The sequence below is a fragment of the Mus caroli genome, chromosome 5 (assembly GCF_900094665.2).
Source record: "Mus caroli chromosome 5, CAROLI_EIJ_v1.1, whole genome shotgun sequence".
NCBI lineage: Eukaryota > Metazoa > Chordata > Mammalia > Rodentia > Muridae > Mus > Mus caroli.
In genome coordinates, this window is record NC_034574.1 from 115918888 (window position 1) to 115944976 (window position 26089).

The 26089-nt window shown below is 48.3% G+C and overlaps 1 protein-coding gene across 11 annotated transcripts in view; it reads right to left on the reverse strand.

The window, feature by feature from the left end:
* The window catches only part of Kdm2b (lysine demethylase 2B), a 118427-nt gene that overhangs the window by 26780 nt on the left and 65558 nt on the right, over positions 1–26089 (reverse strand). For 10 of the 11 annotated variants that reach the window (XM_021162211.2, XM_029477474.1, XM_021162212.2 and 7 more), the window contains one exon: positions 24527–24613. In XM_021162211.2, the coding sequence (XP_021017870.1) occupies positions 24527–24613 (87 nt within the window). Of the gene's footprint in view, positions 1–2930; positions 3133–24526; positions 24614–26089 lie in introns of those variants that run through there. The other variant, XM_021162215.1, reaches the window with a different exon arrangement.

Here is a 26089-nt window from a genome sequence, read left to right on the forward strand (position 1 = left end):
GTTCGAGGCCAGCCTGGTCTACAGAGTGAGTTCCAGGACAGCCAAGGCTACACAGAAAAACCCTGTCTCGAAAAACCAAAAAAAAAAAAAAAAAAGAAAGAAAGAAACCATGATCGCCAGGTTTACTGGCATAATCCCAGTGTACGGGAGGATGAAGCAGAAAGATCAAAAGGTCAAGAACTTCCTGGGAAATATTAAGTGAGACCCTTAGGCTGAAAACTACCCCTCTGAACCAAACTGAAGCAAACTGACTACCACCACCACCACCAAAACCAAACCAACCTACACAGGACAATCGGTAACAGACTAACCATCACCACAGACATTTCTCAGAGTTTTTCTCTATAATTTCCTAAGTACTATTTTCAACCAGTTGTAGTCACTTTCATTGGGAAGAAAAACAAATTGTCCAAGACAGAAAGAAAAGGCTCTTACTGACAACTACTCTTTAAGAGCCTCCTCCTCAGACTGGAACGCAGATAGAGGGATTTCCTGATAGCGTTCTGTACGGAACATCCCACGGCCAATGTGCACAACAGCAATGAGCAAGCAAAGGGTCTCATGATAAAGCTGCTCTCTGGCCATCATTTCCTGGCTAGTCCATAGGCTGAGGACACTGGGGGAGACCTAAGTGGCTGGTGAAAGGTGTAGTACAGAGAGTTAACCCAGTATCACTGGGAGGTCCATCTAGTAGGATAGGTGTATAAGCCTGATACTGCTCAGGCCTGGCTGACAGTCTGAACTCTGAGGAGGGTTGTAGCAGCTTTTTTTCCAATTTCATCAGTGGAACAACTGCTCCCCAACAAGGCCTCCCCCTCCTTGCGGTCTTCTGATTTACAGGTGGCCAAGTATACTTGATATCTCCATGTCAGGACTCCAGCACTGATGAACACATCCTGCTAGAAGGATAAGGAACAGGGAAAGAGCTGAGGCCCTGGGGCTGGCGAGCTTAGAAGTCACAGATGCTTTCACAAAGGTCCTTAAAGACATCTACTCTTCTCAGGTACGCAGAAGCCCAGGGCTGACAAAATGGATGGGGGGGGGGGGAAGTGGTGGGAGGGGGAGGGGAGGCAGAGGGCACTGAGCCACAGCCTAAGGTATCCCCAAAATGCAAAGTATCTGAGCTGATATCAGTTTCTGCACTACTGTTTGCCTAGAAGACCGGTGTGGGAGGGGGAGGGGGGGCTCTAAAGTGTAAATGAAAACTTGGGGAGAATCTCTTGCTAACTGCTTCAGAAAAAGCTATTCCCAGCTTGACCCATAAGAAGAGAATTACCTGGCTACAGGAGTGCAGGCCCCTTCCTAATATAGCAGTCTCCTTCAGAAGGAACAGTGCCTCAAAATGTGCTCATAAGCCCAGGGGGCAAGCTGGGTGTGAAGGTTCACTCCCAAGTGCCAGAACTTGGGAGGCCGAGGCAGGAAAACTGCTACAAGTGCCATCCCCGAACTCACTATAATAATAAACAGTCTCAGGAGCCAAAATAAAAGAAACAGCTCAGAGATAGTTGCGTCCTGTCAAAGGCACTGGACCACAGGATATATATATATATATATATATGTGTGTGTGTGTGTGTGTGTGTGTATATATATATATATATATATATAGTCAAATTGGAAAAAGAGGTTAAGAGGACCGTCAACCCAGATGGACCAAAGCCTATAGTGACTACTAAGATGTCTGGATGCCATGGTAACGGTAAACGGTTGGCAGGATTAATTGGGCAGACCTAAACTGAACCATGAGTCGAGGCAGGAACTAGATAGCAAGAATTTGAGAGCCATGTACACAGGGGGAGCTACCTGAGGCAAACATTCCAAGCCCAATCCTCCTGATTTGTCCCTGGGTTCGCCCAACTGAAAAACTTGTGAGACTCATTAACACTTAGAGGGTGGGCAAGACTAGAGCAACAGAACCAAAAAAAAAAAAAACCCCAAACACCAAACTCTATCTCTGTTAAATAAAAAAACTACGGAACTACACGCACAGTACCACTCAAAGGCAGCCCTACAGCATTACTTCCTCACTGACGCCCGAGGCTGGGGTTGGGGGTGTGATGTTCCGATGTCTTCGCTGGAACGTCTTTATTCCACCAAGGAAATGCAGGCAGCATTATAAAAAGCATCTTATACACACAGGCCGTCCAAAGCCCACACGATAAGGTGACCCATTCCAGTCCTAATTCCTTGGACATGTCTACCTGGCCTGTCTTACTGCAAATGCTATTTTTCCACGTTGTGCTCGACTGAAAAGCAGCAGCACCCTCAACTTCCTTCCCGGGTGTCCTAAAGACGAACCTCGAAGTAAATCTTCCCGGTAAACACACCCAGAGCTTTGTTTTACACGCAGAATTCCACTCCGGTCTCTCTCCACTCCGAGAGAGAGGGGCTCGGACTCCTGGTGGCGGAGGCCAAGGGCGATCGCCAGGTTCCGGATGGCCCGCGCCGGCCGCGGCTCGCACCCCTTCCTGTCTCGGCTACCCACGGCGGGCGAGCGCGCGGCGCCCAGACAAAAGCTCGGGCCGTCGGCCCACGGGCCGCGCGGGGCACCCTCCGGCCCCCACGATGCAACTTTGCCCGCGGGAGGCAATGAGGCGCCGCGGGGCCCGCTGCGCTCCGCAAGCGCGTGGGCCGCGGGGCTACCGAGCCGAGGAGGGCGCGGTGCGCCCCGCCACTCACCCGCGGGGCCGGGGCCCGCGCCACCCCGACGGCCAGGCCCGCAGGCCCACATTGTCCGTGGCGCCGCGGCGGTTCCGCCGCACACGCCCCCTGCCCGCGCCCGCCCCGGGCCCGCCGGCCGACCGGCTGCGGCCGCCAAACTTTCTCCTCGGCGCGGCGTCGCGGCCGCCTGCCTCACTCAGCGCGTCAGGCAGGAGCTCGCCGGGTCGAGCCGCGCGGGTCCCTCCCTCAGCCCCACCCCGGGGGCCGCCGACCTGGTCGGGCTCCGATTCATAGTCGTCGTCCTCGGCGCTCACGGACATGGCCATGGCTCATGGTGGGCCCAGCCTCGCGCGCGCTGACATGGCTGGAGCAGCGCCGCCGCCGCCCGCAGGGAGCAGGCTCGGCTCACCCTGGCTAGCGCTCGGGCTCCCGCGCGGCGAGGAGGGAGCCGCCGCCGCCACCGCGCGCCTCGCACGCCCGCGCGGGAGGGGGCGGGGCGGGGCCGGTGCTCATGCATATGCATGAGGCGAGCCAGGAAGGGGCTGGCCCCCCGGGCGGGCGGGCCAATGACGCGGCCGCGGTGCTCGGCCCCGCACACAAAGGGAGCCCGGCCTGTGGTGACACGGGGGCGGACCCGTGGAGGGAGGCCGCGGGGCGCGCTGCGCGGGGACTGGGGCTGCGTGGGGGCGTGCCCCGCGCCCCGCCCTAACGGGTCCGCGCTGCGGGATACATATAGGTGGCTTGCTTGCATGGCGCCACTGCCGCCGCCGCCAGCTGCCACAGGAAATGCACACCCGTCTTGGGGTGGGGTCTTTTGTGTGGTCCCTATGGGGCGTCTCGTGAGTCTGGGTCCTGTGGCCACGGGAGGACCGCCCTATGTGCAATGCCAGGCACAGGTTCCCAAGTCTCCCGCAGCAGGATCTGCGTGCGCTCGGAGATCGGGATCTGATGCCCGCGAATCCCAGAGGCCCCCAACCCAGAGCCCGCAGGCCTGTTGGCCTCGGGAAGAATTGGGGCCTCTGTCCTCTCTGCTCTTCCGTTGCCTTTCCAGGTTGAAATTCGGTATCAAATCTGAGGTGGTTTAGGCTCCAGCTGCTAGACTAGGTGCTGTCAGAGAGAATCCCCCAAGATTTGGCCCTGAGATGTCATCCCACCTTCTTGGAGAGAACCACTACTCTCTAGTGCTCAGGAGCCGACTTCAGAGAGGTTGCAGGTGCTGCAGTCCAGAGCACAATAATCCTAGGAGATTGGGCAGGAAAGGTGTAGGTTTCTGGATTCTTCAACAGTGAAGAATTCTCACCATTGAACTCCGGAAACAGCCCAACACTGCAGAACATCGTCGCTAGGAATCCATCTTGACCTTCATCCCCCAACAAAATGTCTACTGGCATTTGTGTCAACAACCCTTCCCCCTGAAAGATCGGCTACATGACTTTTAGCCTGGATGACCAATGTTATCACAGACAGCAAAATTACTGAAACATGAACTACCACGGAGCATTTAGCTAGACAACTACAAACATATCGCACATCTAGAGGTGGCACTATACTAACAGTACCTGCTGTTGCTCCATCTATAAAATGGGAACGATTTACTCAGAGACTCTCTGGAGAACACGTTCCAATAGTTGCAGAGTCAGCTGACCAATCTGTCGTGAGTATCCAACTGTTACTCTCATCTAACTAAGGTCAGAATAGCCACAGTGGGAACAGGAGGCACTGGCAGATTTCTTATGGCCTGGGCTTTCCAGGAAGGTGGGAGACCTTCTAACTTAAAGCTCAGAAGACTTCCAACAGAAGCAGCAAGAGGAAATGAGCAAGGGTGGCAGTCTTACCAAGTGGATTTTAAACGCCTCTGAAACTTATACACCCCACTGACGCTATGGAAAGACTCCCAGCTGACTTACTCTTTTCTGAACTTTTCTGTGCTGAGTTTCCTCTACATTTCGGGTTTTTTTTTTTTGTTTTTTTTTTTGTTTTTGTTTTTTTACAGTAAGTTCAAGGTTACCAGAGCGGGGAACATGACAAAAGATAACCCTTCACACACTTCCCTCTACCCACAAAGCTGCCCATGTATAAGTCCTTAGGAAATGCTCCACCCAGGAAGAAGCCAGGTAAAGAAACTAGAAAGAGGAAGGCAGGTGGGGAAGGATGCTAACTATGGGTAGAGTGTGCCTGTCTAGGATATATCTGCCCAACATAGAATAAAGAGGAGGAAGAAGAGGAGAAAAACAAACACTTCCTTTCTTTCTCTGTCATTCAACATACCTGCAAGGACAGAAACACCCAAACAGCATAATACATCAAATGAAGTCTGCAAGTGGGATATTTCTCACCCTCACAGGTCTCTTCTGTTAAGAACCAGAACCACAAGTCTATTGAACAGAACTGTCTTCAGGCCAATTTCCCTGGAGGACTCTCAAAAAAGATCACTTTTGTATTTAAATAAATAAAGTGACACAGCTCTCTTATCATAGCTCAGCCAGGAGAAAGGGAGAGGGCAGAGAACACAGAAATCACTCCTTTCATCTCAGCAGCTCAGAGCTGGGCAGGCCTCTGCAGGTGGATAAAGGATAGTTAGAGAATCCCTTATCTAATGTCCTGGGGAGGAAGCCCCCACACTCAGCATGCCCAAGATCATGATCTCATTTAAGATCACAGAAGAGGTATGGTTTGCCGTCCTGCCAGAGGTCCACCACTGCACAGATGAAGAAATGGAGGCGAGATTCTGCTAGGAGGAGAAAGGGTTCCATTCCCGTCTGATCCTGGCCCAAGGAAAAAGATGCAAAAAAAAATAAAACAAACAGGCTTGTCACCTGGGTCAGTTTTGGTGGCTCACACCTCTGAGTCTAATACTCAGGAGGCAGAGGAAGAAGGGTCTCTTATCAATTCAAGGTCAACTTGGTCTTACACGTATGGAGTTCTCGACCTGGTTGTCACAATCCAACAGACCGAAGCAAAGAGGCAACGAAGCAACACACACACATGCACACACATTCTCTCTCTCTCTCTCTCTCTCTCTCTCACTAGATTTTTGTTTTGATATGGAGTCTTTTTTATATGTGGCCTTGGCTGGTGTGGGGCTTGCTCTGTGGCCAAGGTGGGTCTCAAACGATCCTGCTGCCTCATCTCTCAAGTTCGAGAATGCCAGGTGTCTGCTACAACAACTTAATCATGCTGGATTTTTTCTATAAATCGTGAATCCTCAGTTTAAATGCAAAACCAAGGAGGGAAGGTGTAGATAGGAAGCTGGTAAGGTCTGAAGTCTGACTTTACGAGGGAAGACTGAAACCAAGTAATTCCTGTGTTAGGTTTTCTCCTCAATGGCTCCTGCCAACCACAGCCCAAAGGCCTCTTAGGGATCCTCTCCCAATTCTTTCCAGGGGCTTCTTCTATCTCTCTTAACCAAATTTCCTTTGGCTAACCGGTACAATTATCCAACATCTGGTTTGTGTTGATAGGGTTTCAGGCTATAGACAAGCAGAGTCTGTGACATCCCTTACCCAGCAGAACTGCTACCTGAAACTGTACCGTGTCCACTGTCCTGTGGCCGGCTCATCTTTTCTTGGCCCACCCTGCATCACGAATGACCCCCCAAGAATTGAACTCTCTCCTTACATGACGACATAGCCAGAACTTCCTTATGTTCTTAGAAAGTTCCCAAGGCCCATGCCCCCCAGGCAGATGGTGCTTGCCCTGAGTCAAGGGGGTCCAGAACTTTGGCCATATGATAAGGGAGTAAACAAAAACACACGGGTGCCAAGGCCTCCCAGGTCACAGGCTGCGCCACCCACTCTCATTGTTCTTTGGGTGTTACTGAATATTCCTTTGGTACCTATCAGGCTCTAAGAAATCAGAAGGTTCCCTGGTCCTCCCCGGACTTAGCCTTATCCCAGGGTGGGGAAAAAGGTACCGTGCTGAAATGAAAAGGAACAGAATACATCAAAAGGAGAGACATCGGATGTAGGAATGGCAGTCTACCCACAGCCGAGAATACAATGCAGAGGCAGGACCTGCACATCCCAGACTTATTACCTTTCCTTATAAAGCAAGGGACAGAAAGGTGTGTGCAAAACGCATCACTTAAATTGAGCTACTTGGGAAGCTGAAACACAGGAGACAAATTCCAGGTCCAGCCTTAGCTACAGTTCTAAGGAAACCTGAACAAATTAGCAAGAGCTTGTGTCAAAAATCAAAAGTACACATACACTGGACACGGTAGATCTTGCCTTTCATTTTAGTACCGCAGGCAGAGGGGGGGTGGACTTTTGTGAGTTTTAGGCCATCCTGATCTACATGCATCCTTCAAGGGCGGCCATGACTATATAGTGAGACTTCGTCTCAAATAAATAAGTATTGTAAAGGAATGATTAGAACAATAAAAGATAGAAGAAGGGTATGGTGACTCTCGCCAATAACCTAGTAAGTTGGGAGGCTGGGGGAAGGTGGACTGAGAGCACTTGAAGCCAGTAGAAGCTATCCAGTGAGTTCTGGGTCAGCTGCCGGTACACAAGATCCTATATCTCAAGAAACAAAGGTAACAAAACAAGGGATGGCGAATGGAAATGATCCCCTTCGCCATTCTCACAAGGGCTGGCCCAGCCATCCTATGGGTAGACATTTCTGACATCACATAGCTTTTAGCTCACATTGCTCTTAAGAGGCCTCCTGTTCATTTCAGTGTCGTCCATCACCTGACTTGGTTTATGCATGATAGATAGCTATGTCGCCCAGTATGGAGGAGCCTGTCCCCTACAGTCAAGTCTTACCATCTACACCCAGAGTTATGAACCAGTCTCATCTCCTTTTATAAAGTCTTAACGCTCAATGAATTACTCCCAGTAAAATCTCAACTAATACTTATGGGTTTGTTTAATAATGAATTAAAGAAATGAACAGCAAAAAAGTTATGGCAGAGTGCCCTCTTTTGTTATTGTGATTAGTCCCCCACCCAAAAGAACCCTGAGTCTCACTCTGCTAGCCAAGCATCAACCATTCACCATCCTCCCAGTCTTGATGCCCCTTCCGACCATCAACCTCCATTTCCCCACTTCTAGACATGGGCAGAGGGACATCAGCTGGGGATGTGACCGCCTTTCACCAGGACGAGGGTCAGAGCTAAGGACGAGGGTCATGCCCAGTGTAAGGTCCCTTTCTTGGTACCCATAACCCAGGGGCCACAGGTAGACCTTAGGAATATTCTCCATAGGTCCAGTATAAGAATAGTGTACAGCGTCCTTGGGGGGTGGGGATGGGGTGACAGCTGGTACCCTCCTAAGGGATGAACACCATTTGTGAGCATGCCTGTGAGAAGGAATGACAAAGCTTGCCTGTAGAGGGCCATCTTGATGTGATGTGCAATTTATGCTGACTAGCAATAACAAATGTACGCTTCAGGTATTTTTACCATTTTTCTCTCCCCCCCCCCAAAATCCTTGCCTCCCTTAATGGTAATAGCAAAATGTTTTGCTATGTTGCCCAGGATAGCCTCAAATGAACCATCCATCCTCTTGCCTCAGCTATCCCAGTGCTAAGATTGCAGACCTGTACCGCCATGCCTGCCTAGCAAAAGATATTTTGGAGAGACATTCTTAACACGTAAAAGAAATAGAAAGCAATTTGTGAGTCTTGCCATATACCAAGTTAAGAGTCTAGGATTACCTGGTAAAACTGGTTTAGAGACTATCATTTTGACAAGCTAAGGGCTGCAATAATTTCAGTTAAAAAATACTAATGCTACTTAAATGGTTTTTATTTACTCCCTCCAAAAACATTCTACAGCATTTAAAAACCACATATATTCATCCCAGAAGTGCTCACAGTAGACTGAGCTCTGTTAAATAAAATTTCCTTTCTTAATTGTGCCTCTTTACTTCAACAAAATCAACCTATAAATATTAACATGTACTGGAAGATTTCAGACAATGCACAAAATGCTTTAAAAAAAAAATTGATTTACGCCTGGTGTCCCACGCCTTTAGCACTCAGGAGGCAGAGACAGGCAGAGCTCTCTGTGAATTGGAGGCCAGCCTGGTCTACAGTATAAGTTTCAGGGCAGCCAGGCTACACAGTTAATCCCCATCTCAAAAAAGGGGGGATTGAGGAGGTAGGGGGACTGGAACTGATGTAAGAGATGTTTCTCAACATCTATCCCAATTCAAAAATCATTCCCGGAGAGATGGCTCAGTGGTTAACACCTGCTGTTCTTACAGAGGACCTGGGTTCAGTTCCCAGCACCCACGTGGGAGGTCACAGCTGCCTGTAACTATAGTTCCAGGGGATCCAATATTCCTTTTCTGGCCCGCACAGGGATCAGTCATGCACACAGAACTGGGACTCACACGAAATAAAATCAACAAAGCTTTCTTAAAGTTTCTTTCCTTTCTTTTTGAAACAGGGTTTCATTCTGTAACTCAGGCTGGCGTGGAACTTGACACTTAGTTCAAGTCTGACCTTGGGCTTGCTCTTTTAAAGGTTTGTTACATTTTCCCTTCCTGTGTGTGTGTGTGTGTGTGTGTGTATTGGTGATGATGAACCTGCAATGGTGCCCACATGGAATACGGAAGAAGCCAGATTGTAGGGTAGCTTCTACCACACAGAGCTCTGGGATCAAATCCAGGTCGTAGGCTTGAAAGCAGGTACCATGGCTTTTTTTGTTTGTTTTTCTTTTAGTTTTTGGGGACAGGGTTTCTCTGTGTAGCCTGGCTGGCCTTGAATTTAGAGATCTACCTGCCTCTGCCTTCTGACTGCTAGATTAAAGGCACGGATGTGCCACTATGCCCAGCTTGAAAGCAGTCTTACCTACTGAGCCATCGTACCAACCCCGAACTTGTGTTCTCTCCTGCCTCAGTTTCTTGGGTGCTGGAGTCATTTATGACCGGAGTGGTTGGCCGTCCAAGCTAGCAGACTGAATCTGAAAACTCCAGGCTCAGTGAGAAGTGTGGCTTCAAGAAAACTGCTTAAGCATGGGTATATGCACATCTTCTTCAGCAGCCCTGTTTCCCGTGGGTTAGCTAAACTAGTCAAAATGAATGAGCCCCTCCCCCACCCCTCAAAAAAAAAATTCATGTAGAAAACAGAGCTGAGGATAAGCCTAGCCTCCACTAGCACCAACTCCAGACCTTTGAGCAGACTCTCTCCAAGGGTGGATCTCTCAACCCCTCCAGTGTGAGCTCATATCCGGCCAAGGAAAGGTAATCTCACTGTGGACTGCAGGCCAATTGAAACCAGCTACCTCTTAAAGAGCTGCAAATTGTCACTGTAGGGGGTTAACTACCTCAGCTACTCATCATCAAAACAGGGGTGGGAGAATAAATACTTCTAACCAGGAGATTGTTTCTTCCATCCTTTCTTCCTTCCTTCCTTTTATGTCTGTGAGTACACTGTTGCTGTCTTCAGACACACCAGAAGAGAAGAGAGCATGAGATCCCACTAAAGATGGTTGTGAGCCACCTTGTGGTTGCTGGAAATTGAACTCAGGACCTCTGGGAGAGCAGTCAGTGCTCTTAACCGCTGAGCCATCCCTCCAGCCCCTCATTTGCCATTTTTGTTCTACATCATTGAAAATGGCTTGATGGAGCAAATGTGCATCTCCCTGACCAATGAAAATCCACGGATAGGGGCTGGTGAGATGGCTCAGTGGGTAAGAGCACCCGACTGCTCTTCCGAAGGTCCAGAGTTCGAATCCCAGCAACCACATGGTGGCTCACAGCCATCTGTAACGAGATCTGGCGCCCTCTTCTGGAGTGTCTGAAGACAGCTACAGTGTACTTACATATAATAAATAAATCTTTAAAAAAAAAAAAAAAAAAGAAAATCCACGGATAATCATCATATCCCAAACAAGAAGCAAACAAACAAGGAAAAATACAGACAAGTCTTGCCCAAATTCACCTGCCAAGGCCAATAAGCCAAATAACTTTAGATTTATTGAGCTCAATAGCTCTGTGAGTTAACTTGAACTCAGAGAGATCTGTCTGCCTCTGCCTCAAGAATGTGCCCCACACCACCTTCACCTTTTGTTTTTCAGTACAGAAGGGGTCTCATCATGTAGCCTCGACTGACCTGGTACTCAGAAATCCACCTGCCTTTACCTAAAATTTGAGATTAAAGGTGTGCAACCAGGCTTACCTAAAATTTGAGATTAAAGATGTGCAACCAGGCTATCGAGATGGCTCAGTGGGTGAGTTCAAATCCCAGCAACCACATGGTGGCTCACAACCACCAGCAATAAGATCTGGCGCCTGGTGTATCTGCAGTTAGCTACAGTGTACTTATGTATAATAATAAATTTTGGGGCCAGAGTTAGTGGGACCAGAGCAAGCAGAGGTTCTAAAATTCAATTTCCAACAACCACATGAAGGCTCACAACCATCTGTACAGCTATAGTATACTCACATACATAAATAAATAAATCTTTTTAAAAAAGTGTGCAACATACCACCACACTGGGTATGTATGCATGTATGTATTTTTAAATCTTTTGAAGCCGGGCATGGTAGCACACACCTTTAATCCCACACTTGGGAGACAGAGGCAGGCGGATTTTTGAGTTTTCAGAGAAACCTTGTGGGGGTAGGGGGGACCCACTACGGTAAAAGAAAGCCAAGTATCTGTTGACAGCTAAGCAAAATGTGGTGTATATATAAAACTGGGGTATATATATACACACACACAGTGGAATTCAGCCTCAAAATGACATCTGGTGGCACAGGTCTGTAATCCCAGCTCTCGGAAGTGAGGCAGGGGAACTGGTGGGAGTCTGGGGCCAGTTTTTGTTGTTGTTGTTGTTTTGGTTTTTTGAGGCAGGGTTTCTCTGTATCCCTGGCTGTCCTGAAACTCACTCTGTAGACCAGGCTGGCCTTGAACTCAGAAATCTGCCTGCCTCTGCCTCCCAAGTGCTGGGATTAAAGGCATGTGCCACCACTCCAGGCTTGGGGCCAGTTTTTGATACATAGTTTTAGGCTAGCTCAGACCAACCAACAACCATCCTTTTTTTTTTTTTTCTGAGACAGGGTTTTGTCTGTGTAGCCCTGGCTGTCCTGGAACTCAGAAATCTGCCTGCCTCTGCCTCCCAAGTGCTGGGATTAAAGGTGTGCGCCACCACTGCCTGGCGCAACCATCCTTTTTCTTCTTCTTTCTTTTGAGATAGGGTCTCACTTAGTAGCTCTAAGTGTCCCCAGGCTTCCCACTTAATACCTGGATTTGTTGGCCATGATGGAAACTGGACTTCATTCACTCCTGCTTCCCAAGCCTTGCCTACTTTATGTGCAACCAAGGGTTCCCTCACCTCATCAGAAACACAAAGCAAAAATTAACTGGAAGAGAGAAAGAAGATGAGGAAGGGGCCTGGGCGTGGCTCAGTGGTGCCACGTGTGTTTAGCATGCTGGGATGCCCTAGGTTAGTCCCAGCACCAGGAACCAAATAAATTTCACCTGATCTTGCCTTTTTTTTCTAGATTTCCTAAATTGGAAAGATGAGTTATTTAAAGGGATTATGTAGCCAAACATTCCTAACAGTGACCAACTAATTAGAAACAAGAAGAAAGAAGAAAGGAGAGGAGAGAGAGGGAGGGAGAGAAGGGAGGCAGGAAAAGTCACTTGCAATATATGATTGCACCTGATGGCTAAAAGATCTAAAAGATCTAAATGATTGGTCATTGTTCTGGAAATAGAACAGCAGCAATGGACAAAGGATCACTTACTGCCCGCCAGACTTCCCGAATGGCCTCACCAAAGGCTCCAGCCCGTGGTATCTCAATTGCTTCCCAAGAACCTGTCGGAGGCGTTCGTTATTAACACAGCCGCTCAGGTTATCAGTCTCAAGCCAAAGCCTTGGCTACAGACTTTAATTGCAGGCTATTTCCACCAAGTGCTGCCTTAGGGTTCCAATAACTTGTTCCTAAAGGATACAAATAAACGCTGACAAATGCCAGCGTGGCACCATCGTCCCAGGTTGAAGGGGGTTGCCTCAGTCTGAGGGAGCTCCTCTTTCAGTCACTGGTCTTTTAGCAGCTCCCAACGACTGTGACGTGAAAGCAAGAGACAGAAGCCAATGAAGTCACCGCAGGACTTGGAAGCATTTGGTCAGTGCAGGTCAAAGAGATCAAAAGGATGAAACTAAGTGGCTAAAACATTATCTTTAGAAACTTCTGATAATTTTTGCTATTGGGTTCATTCATTCAACAATTATAGGGGTTGGGGGGAAACGATAATTTTCCCAGGCTCTTGGTGTCTTGGAGAAAACTTGGATACACCACTTAATAAAATGGATGGCTCAGGCATGGTTAACACAATTCTTGTCACAGTACTTGGGAGTTCAAGGACAGTGAGTTTTTAAGCCAGCCAGGATTACAGAGTAAGACTTTGTCTCAACCTAAAATAACAGATCCAGGAGTATTGGGTCTTTAACTCCAGAACTCAGGAAGCAAAGACAGGCAGATCTCTGCCAGTTTGAGGTCAGCCTGGTCTACATCCTAACTTCTAGGACAGCCAAGGCTATGTAGAAAGAATCTATCTCAGAAAACCAAAAATCAAATCAAAGAGATGATGGGAAAATTAATAAGATAATCTCTAGTATCAAAAGGCTAGCACAGGCAGAGGCCAGAGGACTGCTCTAAGTCTGAGGCCAATCTAGGTACATCGACTGTTCAGCCTACGCTACTGAGTAAGACCTTGTCTCAACACAAAACCAGCTAGCCCTTAGGGCAGGCATAATCATAGTCAACAAAAATGTGGATCTTAACGTCAAAGCCCAGGGGGCAAAGAAATACAATCAGTCTGTCCTTCACGACTTTAGTAGGAGACTAACATGAACGGAGGGAAAGGTTAGGGTAGACAGTGTGGCCTTCAGTGGCCACACAGTCAACAAGGATGATCCTGCAGGGAGAAAGCTGGGGAAATGAACGTCCCTGGTGTGGTCTTCCACCACCCTCCCATGTCCTAGGGGTGCTTCCAATTCACTGAGCCTAATAACAAACCCAAGGAAAGGAGAGCCCCCTGGTGATGCCGGAAAGGATGTAGTAAGACCTGGAGGTATGTGGAGCCCAGGATACTCTGCCTTACTCTGCCACGGGAGATAACGAAGGCAGAGGCTGGCAAGGAAATGAAAGTCCAGACAACGTGGCTCCACTACAATGGAATGAAGATGGAGCCACCAGGAGCTTCTAAAGACTCTGCTAGCTGCAGGTGGAGTCTTGGGCCTCCAGAAAGAACAATGAAGTGCTGTCACATAAGCCACTGAGTCTTGGTGTTCTGTGGCCCCGATGAACTAACAAGGGAGCGGAGTGGAAACAATCGAGTGAGACACATGGGAGCCTAGGGGGGCGAAGCCTAGAAGCCAAGGAGTAAAGCAAGGATGCTGGACCCAGTATGATTCAGTCTCCAGGGAGAAGAAAGCCCTTCTGCCATGGTAGATGGAATCCCTGGGACAGGACTGACATTTCTCTTTGCCTCAAACACAAAGCAACTCCATGGCTACTACTCTCGGCCAAGTTAGACTCTTATCCACGCCTAACTAGCAGCTCCCTGGTGTCCCAGCCTTTAAGATCAACTGATGAGGAAAAGAGAAGTTGACCCAGGGCTGGGTTTCTATCTGTGATGACGAAACACCCCAGAGACAGATAGGGCTTGTGGCCGCACAACACCGGGAGTGTGGGAGTGTAAGTACTGTCAACTGAAAATTTGGAAATGGTTAGGGTGAACACAACCTTACTTGTGTTCTGGCTTCACCCTCCACCCTATTTTTGATCATTTGCTTGATTGGTTGGTTTTGAGATAGGGTCTCTCACTGAACCTGAAGTTCACTGATCCAGCTAGACACTCCAGGCCACAAGTCCCGGGAATCCCCCTGTCTCTGCCTGGGAATACAGGTAGAAGCTGTATTTCCCCCTATGTAACTCAGCCCCCTACCCCCAGCCCCCTGTGCTTGCGAGCCATCTACCCACACCCAGGATGTTAACTTTAGTTAACATCTATTTTATCACAATACAGCCATTCCCTCCAAAAATGATTCTCTCAGACTCTCGGCATCAAATTTAAATTCTTTTCCATGACTGCGGACATTCGCTAGCTCCCAAAGGCCCTGTCCGACTCACCCATATCCGTGTGGCGTCCTGGGCTCAACCCTCTGATCTTTCACCTGTAAGCCTTAACTTCCAGGCCCCTCCCATCTCCCCATAGTCAAAACCTCCCACCACCTTACCACAGTACACGTTAGTCATCCTTCCCACACGGGACTAGCACGGCTGGCTAATCATATTCTGTTATAGCCTACAAGCTCCATGAAGACCAAGCATAAAGCTGTTCGTCTATCTCCAATAGCCTGCACAGTGCACACAATGCCAGGCACCCACCCGTTCAAACCAACGGAACAAACCAATGGGTGTGTGTGTGTGGGGAGGAATTGACAAAGAACTTAGAGAGGAGAAAGAGGCTAGGTACGTTTCAGACTCTGGTTACACCTTCCCTGACCCATCGTTTGTTTAATCAAGCAATTAATTAATCAATTCATCAATACATTTACAACCTTGTTTAGAGATGTTTCTGCTTAAAGACCTGTGGGTTAACAGATATGGTTGGGGAGGCTACGTGTGAGTTGATAAAAGACAGAATCACAGAAATGAAAGTCTATAAATGAAGCTTGATTGAGCCTGAAAACAAGCACCAATGTTTGTTTAACCCATATTTAACCAAGGTGTATTCTTACATTGAACATTTAAAACTACACAGGCCAGCAGCAGGTAAAACTACAGTCACACACACACACACACACACACACACACACACCATGATCCAGCCTCCATCTACCCCACTAGCAAAGTGCAGAGCAGCTGTATTGGAGACTCTTGCTCCAAGGCCCACCAGAAGGTACAAATACAAGCTCAGGTGCTGTCAGAGGCTGCATAACCCAGAGACCTGGGTTCTCACTCCAACTCTTGGCACTTGAAAGCCTTCAAAGCCCCATGAATCAAGGACTCATTCCCACCTCAGCACTAGGAGAATGTAATCGCTACTCTAAGCCAGGCATGGCAGCATCGCAGCATTTGGTAAGCGGGTGCCAAGGATTGCTGTGAGTTCGAGGTCAGCCTGGGATACAACAGGGATTGTCAGACTAGCCAGGACTGCATAGGCAAACCTTGTCTCACAAAGGGTTATGGTGTTGCCAGAGATGGTTCAGCAGTTAAGAGCACTGGCCTCTCTTACAGAGGGCCCAGGTTCAATTTCAAGCACCTACATGGTGGCTCATAACTGTAGCTCCAGTTTCAAGGGATGAACACCCTCTTCTGGCCACGGCAGGCACTGCACATACATGGTGTATAGACATTCATGCAGGCAAAACACTCCTACAAGGAGATCTCTGAGTCTAAGGTCATTTGGGAAAAGGCAAGTCCCAGATGCAGGCATGGTGGCACACACCTTTAATCTGGGCCACACCTTCTGCTGGAGACCTACATAAGGACATTGGTGAAATAAGGTAAAAAACAAGAGTTCAAGGACAACCTGGGCTACATATAAAGACGCACAAGTTGCCCATCCTCTGTAGAACTTGGTAAGAAAGATATTATGTGGAGTTGGGACAGAAAGGCTAAAGAGGGTTTAGAGCATTCGAAGATCCTTGTAAAACAGGCTAAACAGCTGTGGGCCCCTATATAGTCAGGGTTCTTTAGAGTCACAGAACTTATGGGTAATTTCTATATAGTAAGGGAACCAACTCCCCAACAATGGCCAGCAGCAGCTGAGATTGAAGTCCAAGGATCTAGCAGTCGCTCACTCCCACAAGGCAAGCAAAGAGTGAATCTTCCTTCTTCCAATGTCCTTCTGTAGGTCTCTAGAAGGTATGGCTCAGATTAAAGGTGTGTGCCACCACCCCTTTAATCCCGGATGACCTTGAACTCAGAGATCTCCCTGTCTTAATCTTCTGAAATTCTATGCCACTATGCCTCAAGACCTCCGTGCCAAGATCCAGGTCAGAAACTTCTATCTCCCAGCCTCCAGAGCCTTGCAACTCTGGATTGTAGTTCATTCCAGATATAGTCAAGTTGACAATCAGGAATAGCCACTACAATCCACCCCTTGTCAACTTGATACAAATAACACTCCAGTGTCCTTTCCCGATAGAAGTCACCAGAAGTTCAGAAAACTATAACTGGGGGCTATGGCAAAAGTAGGCTGAGGAGACACTTCCAGAAGGGTTTTGGTCTCAGGCATGGAAAGGGGCAGAGACGGGTGCACAACATTAGAACAGCAACTGTTAGCTGTAGATAAAGCATTGCCACAGGTAGAATCTATTACAGCGACTGTAAGAACAGCTTCACAATAAAGGGCTGTATTGACAGCCCCCTGGCCAACCCCCTTTTTGGTGTGGCATGGAAGCAAACTCTACCAAGGTGACAAGCATACTTGCAACAAGGAATGGTGTCCACAAAGTCCCACGCAGGCTGTCCTAGGCCCAGTGTCCTTTAAAGCCACCAGTAATGGGACCAACAGCGAAACCAATTAAAGTCCCCAAAAGGGATAGCAACCATCCCTATAAATGCTCTGGACACAGACACAGTTAGTCGGTACATCAAAACAAGTATGGGTAACTGCAGCAATATGCATGAACCCAGATGCCATGTGTCTAGGAAAGGAGAAGACAGAAGTAGCCAATGGGCTGAGACTTGGCTTGTGATGATCTCTACTGACAGTCAGGCTGTACATAGAGAGGCCTTGGTTGACCGACGGCCCACTGAGAAAAGGAAAATAGTAGATGCTGAGTTGGACACTATGGGGGCAACAGATATGGAAAGAAATATTTAACAGAATTCAACAGGAACCCATTGTAGTTTTCCACGTGGCAGCCCCACAGCCCCAGGAAATCAGGAAGCAGATGCCCTTACCAGGGTATGGGCCATTTCCCCTTAGGTACCCTTGGAAGCTACCCACTGGGTCCATATAAAGTCTGGTCCTAGGGGATCCAACACAGGTTGGAAAATGGGTAGGTTTGATGGTATTCCTGTGAAATAGACTGACATTTTTGCATGCTGTCATCTGAGAACTGTTTCCTGTGACGGCCTTGACAAGAGGATGCTCTGATGGGACTCAAACACAAATCAACCTGTACCGTGCGTGATGGGCAGGAAGGCTCCCATGGGACCCATGCCCATCAGGGAGGGATACAAACATGCCCTCACCTGTGTGGACACAGCCACAGGCCTCTTACAAGCACTTCAAGCAATCGAGCAACAGGGGGAGCCACCATGAAGAGCCTTACCCAACTCTGTTATATTTGGGTGTCCATGGTGACAAGAGGCAGCCACTACCCAAGTGTCAATGTACAGAACTGGGCTGAAGACAACCAGGGACGAAGGTACTGTCAACTAACCAAGTGGGCTGGGCAAATTTAAAAAAAAAAAAAAAAAAAAAAAGATGGGGTATTAAACAACAGCTAAAAGCTTAAGACCTAATGGTGCCCTACATGGGTGGGAACAGACACTCCAAAGCTCTGTCGGGTTACTAGACGTGAACACCAGCACCAGGACTGGGCCTCTGTTGGCCAGGGAAGCCCCTAGGCCCAACAAAGCATAAAAGCTATCGCTACTGTGGCTGTTTGAAGGAGAAGTAGCCTGTGAGACCTTATGAGAACACTGCACATACATGTTTTGACTGAAGGACCTGAAGAATTTAAGCAGGAACTTAACTAAACTCCCACTGGATGGCTTTCTTTCCTGCCACCACCTTGTTTGGTTATGGAGCCAGCTTGCTAAACCACCAACATGTCGGGTGTGATGTGGCTGCTTGGGTCACAGTGGCTCAGCTTCCAGTTGGACTTAAGACCTGTTCCACAAGATGGAGTTTAAGCCTGGTACTGTAAGCCAGAATAAAAACCCGTGGCTGGAAAGATCACAGGAGCCAAGGGGGAAGGCACTGCTGTGGTTTTTTGATCTGGGTGTGAATGTGCCTGCGAAACTGCCTTACTAAACCCCCGTGTATAGATCATTCGCTGTCAGCCTTAGCCACTGGGGAAGCTCCTGAGACCCGGCGACTGGTACTGATAATGGTGGCCTATTTCTTAGCCATAGGTCTTAGCTGCACGTCTACAGTCACGTCCTCCACGGTTCAGAGATCGTTCTGGAAGAGGGGGGCAAAGAGAATGAAAGAGCCAGAGAGACGGGGGGGGGGGGGGAGATATTGAGCAACAGTTTTCCCAACAGCGATTAGTTTCCAGAACAGAGACTTTAAACATTCCATCCTAGGGGCTGGAGAGAGAGAGAGAGAGAGAGAGAGAAGCTCAGTGGTTTTAAAGCACTGGTTGCTTTCCTGGAAGGACAACCTCACTTCCACTACCAGCATCCACAACCACCTGTAACTCCGGTCCCTGGGGATGGGACGCGTTCTTCTGGCCTCCGAGGGCACTGCAAAGCACGTGGTGCACAGAGACATGGAAGGGACACCCACATAAAAAAAAAGCATATCAAAGACCCTTCGCTTGCCTTCTCTGCTCTTCTGGACTCCGTGTGCCGCTTCTAACGGCTACTTCCTTGCTGTACTGGGAGCCACTTAGTCCCTGCCCGAGAGTTGCTGCCCCATGGGGCTAAAATAAGGCCTGTCTTGTTCCTAGAGAACTGCAAAGGTTCAGACAGCTGAAAGCCTTGGCCTTTGACACCCTCCTCAGACCTTGACCTAGTGTCTCTGCTAACTACAGGCCCCAAGGGCACATTCTAAAAGAATAGCTGCCTGCTGTGCAGTGGTGGCACACGCCTTTAATCCCAGCACTTGGGACATAGAGGCAGGCAGATTTCTGATTTCCAGGCCAGCCTGGTCTACAGAGTGAGTTCCAGGACAGCCAGGGCTACAGAGAAACCCTGTAAGGGAAAACCAAAAAAAAACAAAAAAGTAGCTACACTCCTTGCTGAAGAGCCGGGGGTTTCTCACCACCAGGGTAAAAAGGAAGAGATGAAAGAGGGCAGCTTCTGGGGCTGGAGAGTTGGCTCAGGGATAAAAGCACTAACTGCCAGAGGTCCAGAGTTCTATTCCCAGCAACCACAGAGTGGCTCACAACCATCTGTAATGGGATCCCATGCACTCTTCTAGTGTGTGTCTGAAGACAGCAGCAGTGTACTCTTAAAAAAGAAAAAAAAAAAAAAAAGAAGACAGCTTCTTAAGCGCTCCCTTCCCATTTCTCACCCCCCAAACCAGGATGCACCAGCTCATTATAAAAAAGTAATAAGAACATCACAGAAATTAAGCTGCACAGGCCAGGCATGGTGGAGCATGCTTTCAATCCCAACATTTGGGAGGTGGAGGCAGGTGGATCAGGAATTCAAGGTCAGTGGCTACAAATTTGATAGAAGAGACCCTACCTCAAGCCGGGCGTGGTAGCACACGCCTTTAATCCCAGCACTCGGGAGGGAGAGGCAGGCGGATTTCTGAGTTCGAGGCCAGCCTACTCTACAGAGTAAGTTCTAGGACAGGCAGGGCTATACAGAGAAACCCTGTCTCAAAAAAACAAAAAAAGAGACCCTATCTCAAAAACAAACAAAAAAACAAAAAGGGAAGACCAAAACCAACAGAACCAAACAAAAAAAGCTGCCTCTCAGTCTTAAGTAGACAGGCTTTAAACTCATCTCCTGAGTTAGCCCATCAGAGAATCACCAGCCTGTTGTTAAGAGAGCTTAAATGTCACAACTCTGCAGGACTAGAATAGCTATCACCTAGCTGCTGGGGTTTTATGCCACTGGCTTGTTTGTTTGCCTGAGGCTGGCCTTGAACTTCCTGTATAGCTTGTCCCTCCTCTACCTCCCAAAGGCAGCACATACCATGGGTGTACACCTCCACACATGTGTTTTCTATAAAGATACTTTACAGACAGTATCTTACAGCCACTGTGCCGGAGTCATACTGCTTAGCCCCTTTTACAGCTAGGTAAACTGAGGCTTTGACTCGCTAGTCAATGGCAGAGCCAGGTGTCAGTGACCAGGGGTGCCTGACACATGCTCATGCACTTGGAATAATCTGGAAGCTCTCAGAAGTAGAGATTCCTAGGGCTCAGCATGACCCAAGACAAACCTTAAAAATATTTATTTATGCATTCATACACTCATTCATCCATTCACTCATTTTGCGCGCATGAGACACAGACAGACAGACAGACACAGAAGGTGTATGTGTGTCATCAGGCAACTAGCAAGAGTTCTCTCCTCTACCATGTGGGTTCTAAGCATCAAATTCAGGTTGCTAAGATACGGTGACACTCCTTTCCTGTTGATCGATCCATCTCACTTTTGACACAAGGCTGTGCTTTGTACCTCAGTCAGGGTAGGGAGCTTTGACCTTAGAATGGAACCCGGATTGCTCTTGCTACCTTTAACAAGTTTCCCAGGCGAAGTTGATGGCCCCAGGCTAAGGACTGGCCTTCATTAGACTACCCTGCCTCTCTAGGAAGTTGACAGAGCCCCAAGCAGAGGAAACAATGAACTGCTCCACCATAGATTTTATTCACTTAGTTTCTCTCAATTGCTCAAGTATGACACAGGAAGTTCTCCTGCCTTTGACTGAATAGCCTGGCCTTTTCAGAGTCATACACATCACAGCCAGAAGACCCCAGACTCATCATCAGGCGTCCCATACCTAATCTGCTCAAATGCAGAGGAAGAGGAACGAAGCAAAAACACAGATGACAAAGGACCTGGGTCACTTCCTCTCACAACCTGCACCCACCCTGTGACATCCTCAGAGGGCATGGTGGCCGCCCTGCACTCGGGAGGCAGAGGCAGGCAGCTCTCTGAGTTCAAGGCTAGCCTGGTCTACAGAGCAAGTTCCGGGACAGCCACACAGAGAAACTGTGTCTCAACCCCGATGCCCAAAACGGGTGAGAGTAATAAGGAGAAGGCTTCAACAGCTGTCTTGCCAGGGGAGTAGCTGTGTCTCAATCTCCTCTTTGGGTCTTTTCCTTGGAAAAGATACCAGGCAAGCTCATGGCTTGAAGTCTCTGTCTGGTGAGCAGAAGTTTCAGCTCAGTAATAGGGCCACAGTCAGAGACTGGGCTTCAAACAAGCAGAGCCTTGCTCCCCGGGTCACAAACAGGAACCCCCCCCCCCCATCCCACCACCTAGCTATAAAAGCCAGCAGGCAGAGTGCAGACAGATCAAAACAAGTCCAATGTCACTCGTGGAAACAGCCAATTTGGGGGGGTGACGAATGGGGATCAGTGACATCCTGGAGTTAAAGGACATCCCACCAGAAGGGACCCCTCAGCACCTAATCAGTTCCAGAAATGGGCTTTGTTCTCCCGAAGGGAGGTGGGAGATCAAAGCACATCTTGCCATTCACCCTTGAGCATTAATTACTCGTAGGGTAACCGGACCCAGGGCAGACCCTGCTCCCTTGCCTAGCATCCTGGTGGCCTTGGTGAGCACCTTTGATCTTCCAACCCCGAAGGCATCAAACTGGAAGGGAGCTGGACTGCAAACCTGGGAACCCAGAGACCTGGTGTGGCCCAGGCAGCCAAGTCAGTCAGCCATCCCTTCCTTTCCTGTTAACTTTTTAACCCCAATGCTCAAGTGTGGCGCTGCGCTCCTTCTGCTTCCCTCCACCACACTTCACTGGGTTCTCACAGAAAGGCCTGACAGAAAAAAGACAGGCTCATAAACGGTGTGGCCTGAGGCACGTGGTGCGCCTCTCTGAACTGGTCACCTCCGAGCACCCATCGGGCTTGGCTTTTGTGGGCAGAGACACACAAAAGACCAAAACATATACATATATATATATATATGCTTAATTAATAATTATTGGCCCTGTGTGTTGATCCGGGCACTTGGGAGACTTTAGCAGAGTCTTACTTTGTTATTGAAAGTCCCAATAACATGACCCCAAGCCCAGCCAGCCGCTCAGGTCACTGTCTATAATAGTTTGTGGACTGACACATAGACCATGTTCTATAACCCTTCCTACCAAGTGGGGCGGATCTCAGTTTTTGCTATCCTAGGCTTTGGGAAATTCAATAATAGCCCCAAATAATGGATGCCCTTTCCCCCCCAAGCAATCCCATATTTAGAAATAGACTTTTGGGTAAATAATCAAACAATGGGAAAAGAAACACCAGGAAAAGCGCCACTGGACAGAGAAACAAGATGAGCCACAGATGTACTTCAAGTTTCCCCCTCTGGTACCAGAGACTGAACCTGGACCTCACTATCACTAAGCCATATCTGCAGCTGATTTTTGCTTGGTTTAAGTCAGAGCCCTATGTATCCCAGGCTAGCCCCAAATGTGCTATGTGACAGAGGCTGGCCTCAAATCCTTAATCCTCCTGCCTCAACCATCCAAATGCTGAGATAATAGGTTTATATCACCGTAGCTGGTTGAAAGGATCGCTCTGCAGCATGGGCCTTTAATCCTGACTAGGCAGGGGGACTGAGGCAGGAAAACCTCTCTGGGTTGATCAAGGCCAGGACACACCCACACAGAGAATTTATTTGTTCTTCATAGGATATCCAAATTTTACTGGGCATTTCTTTTTTTTGTATAAGCAGGAGGCACTAGTTAAAATAATATGAACATTAATAAGGTAGCTTCCATTTTTCCTGTGCTGTCTCTGAAACCAGCTGTATATTTTACACATACAAGTCATGTTTCAAATGGCTGTCCCTGTTGACAGTGCCTATAGGTTTACAAGGTTCTTCTGAGCGTCATTTATAATACAAGAAAAAAAAAGGGTCAAAAAATTGGCAAAACACCCACTGGGGCTAATTCATAACAATATTTTCTTAGAGAAGGAAGCAAGGATGTTGTATATGCCAAGCAGAAGTTCCACCATTCAGCCATACCCTGAGCTCAGATAATTCTGTCTTTCTTTTTTTTTGGCTTGCATTTGGCGATCCAGCAGAGCCTTTCTGCCAAATGTTCTGCCACTGAGCTAAATCTCCAGTGTTTCATTTACTGAGATAGAGCCTTAGCTGTAGAGCCTTAGCTGGCCTTGAACTAACCATGTAGCGCAGGCTTGGTTTAAACTCTACTTCCTCTTGCCTCAATCCCTTGAGTGCTCGGAGTATGTGTGAAAAGGAGCAGCGACAATGGCAAGCATCTAGAGCAGTAGTCAAACACGACCCTTTCACAGAGGACCATGCTATATAACAGATATTTACATTATGATTCATAACGGTAGCAAAATTACAATCAGGGAGTAGCAATGAAAATAAATTTAGGGTTGGGGCTCACTGTGACATGGGGAACTGTATTCAAGGGTCATAGTGTTAGGAAGGCTGAGCGCCACTGATTTAGACGGTGCAGAGTACAGGCACACGGTTCTGAAGGCTTTGTATTCATAAAAATCACACTGGGGGGTGAGGGTGGGGGCTGGGGAGCACCGGCTGCTCTTCCAATGGTCATGAGTTCAATTTCCGTGACTTGTGCATCTAAACGCTGAAGCCAGGTGCAGGTGGAAGGCAGACGCAGAAGACACGTGAATGCTTGCATGGTGCCTAGACATCTGCCTGCCCCTTATCTACTAACCCTTCTCCGGAGCCCCAGCTTAGACATTTTTATGTTAAATGCCTATTAGTTTTATGAAAAGAAATCACACTGAGAGGAAGAGAAAGTCTAAGAAAGGCAGGAAATTTGAGACAGAGGGAGCCTCACTCCCCTTGTTCCCAAGTGGCCTCTACCTGTGTCCACTGCTTGCAGTTTGCATAGCTGCTAAGACCAAGTTCTTTGAAAAGGAAAGCAATTGCAGTGAACATTTCCTTCAAACAAGTCATGCCAAGCAGGGTGCCCTCGGCAGGAGCCGAGGAGCCGGGGTGGAGCAGCTCCCGTCCTCAAGGATTCCCCTACCCCCACCCTCAAAGGATAGGCAGAAGGCAGCTGGGACTGGGAGCAAGGTGGGCCTTACCTTTGCAGTTTTCTTTGGCCAGCTGACCACAGGAACCCCGGTGATGGCCAGGCTGGGGTCATCATCCACATGCTCTTTCAGTACATTCTATGGCCAAACAGAGGATCCATATTAACTGAGGGTGAAGGAAAGATCCCTAAAGGAGGCTAAACTAAACCCTTGAAGAATTGCAAGCTCAGCCATTGGTGGTGCACACCTTTAATCCCGGCACTTGGGAGGCAGAGGCAGGCTGATTTCTGACTCACAGGCCAGCCTGGTCTACATAGTGAGTTCCAGGACAGCCAGGGCTACCCAGAGAAACCCTATCGCAAAAAGCGGGGGGGGGGGGGGGGGGGGGGGGGGGGGGGGGGGGGGAAGAAAAAAAAAAAGAAAACAAAAACAAGCCCCCCCCCCACTATGTCACCTAAAATTCCTATGGACTTACAACATACAACATCCATCCCTCTTCCCAAAAACGTTTTTGAGACCAGATTTCACTTTGTAGCTCTGGCTTGCCTAGAACCTACAGAGATCCAGGCATGTAGCACATTGCCCTGAATTTACCAGACACGTACCATCCTGTACCCAAGGTGACACCAAACACTTGTCCGGAGTATCACAGACTCTCTCTCTCACACACACTTTCTATCTGTAGCGTATGCTCACGTATCCTGTCCTCAGAGAACTGGGAAGTCAGAGGAGGGCACTGGGTAACCTCCTCTCTCTCTCTCTCTCCACCTCAGTCCTTTGGGACAGAATCTCTAAATGAAAAACACACAGCTTGTGGTTTTGAGGCTAGGCGAGCCCAAGAGCACCTCCCGTCCCCGCCCACTGGAGTGTTGGGATTACAGGCATGCGCAGAACCAAGGCCAGCTTTACAATGGGGTGCTAGGATCTCATGCTTGGAAAGCAAATATTCTTTTATTTTATTTTTTGTTGTTTTGGTTTTGTCGAGACAGGATTTCTCTGTGTAGCCCTGGCTGTCCTGGAACTCACTCTGTAGACCAGGCTGGCCTCGACTCAAAAACCTGCCTGCCTCTGCCTTCCGAGTGCTGAGTGCTGGGATTAAAGGCCTGTGCCACCACGCTCAGCTCAGGTGGTGGTTCTAATGTACGCCTAATATTCTCAGTAATCGAGAGGCAGGGGCAGGCAGATAAAATTGAGTTCATCATGTGCAAACACTGGCCAACCAAGAAAAAAAAAAAAAAAGTCCTGAGGAGGACATTAAATGTAATGTTGTATCAGGAACAAGATTCTGAAAGACAAAAGGTAAATATTGCAGAAATCTGAAGAAATAACAAAATTTTAGTTTTAATAATTGTGCCAAATGTATTATACTAAGATGTTAACATACTTGAGCTGTTTTATTTTTCTGAATTTTCCATAAACCTAAAATTTTTCTTGCTGGGTGAAAGGGAAAATGCCTTTGATCCCAGCATTTGGGAGGCAGACAAAATGAGCTCTGGACAAGTTCAAGGTCAGCCTGATCTACATAAGGGATTTTAGCCAGATTTAGTGAGGTCCTCCCTCAACAAATAAATAACCATGCATAAAAAAAGAGAAAGCAAGCAAGCAAGCAAGCCT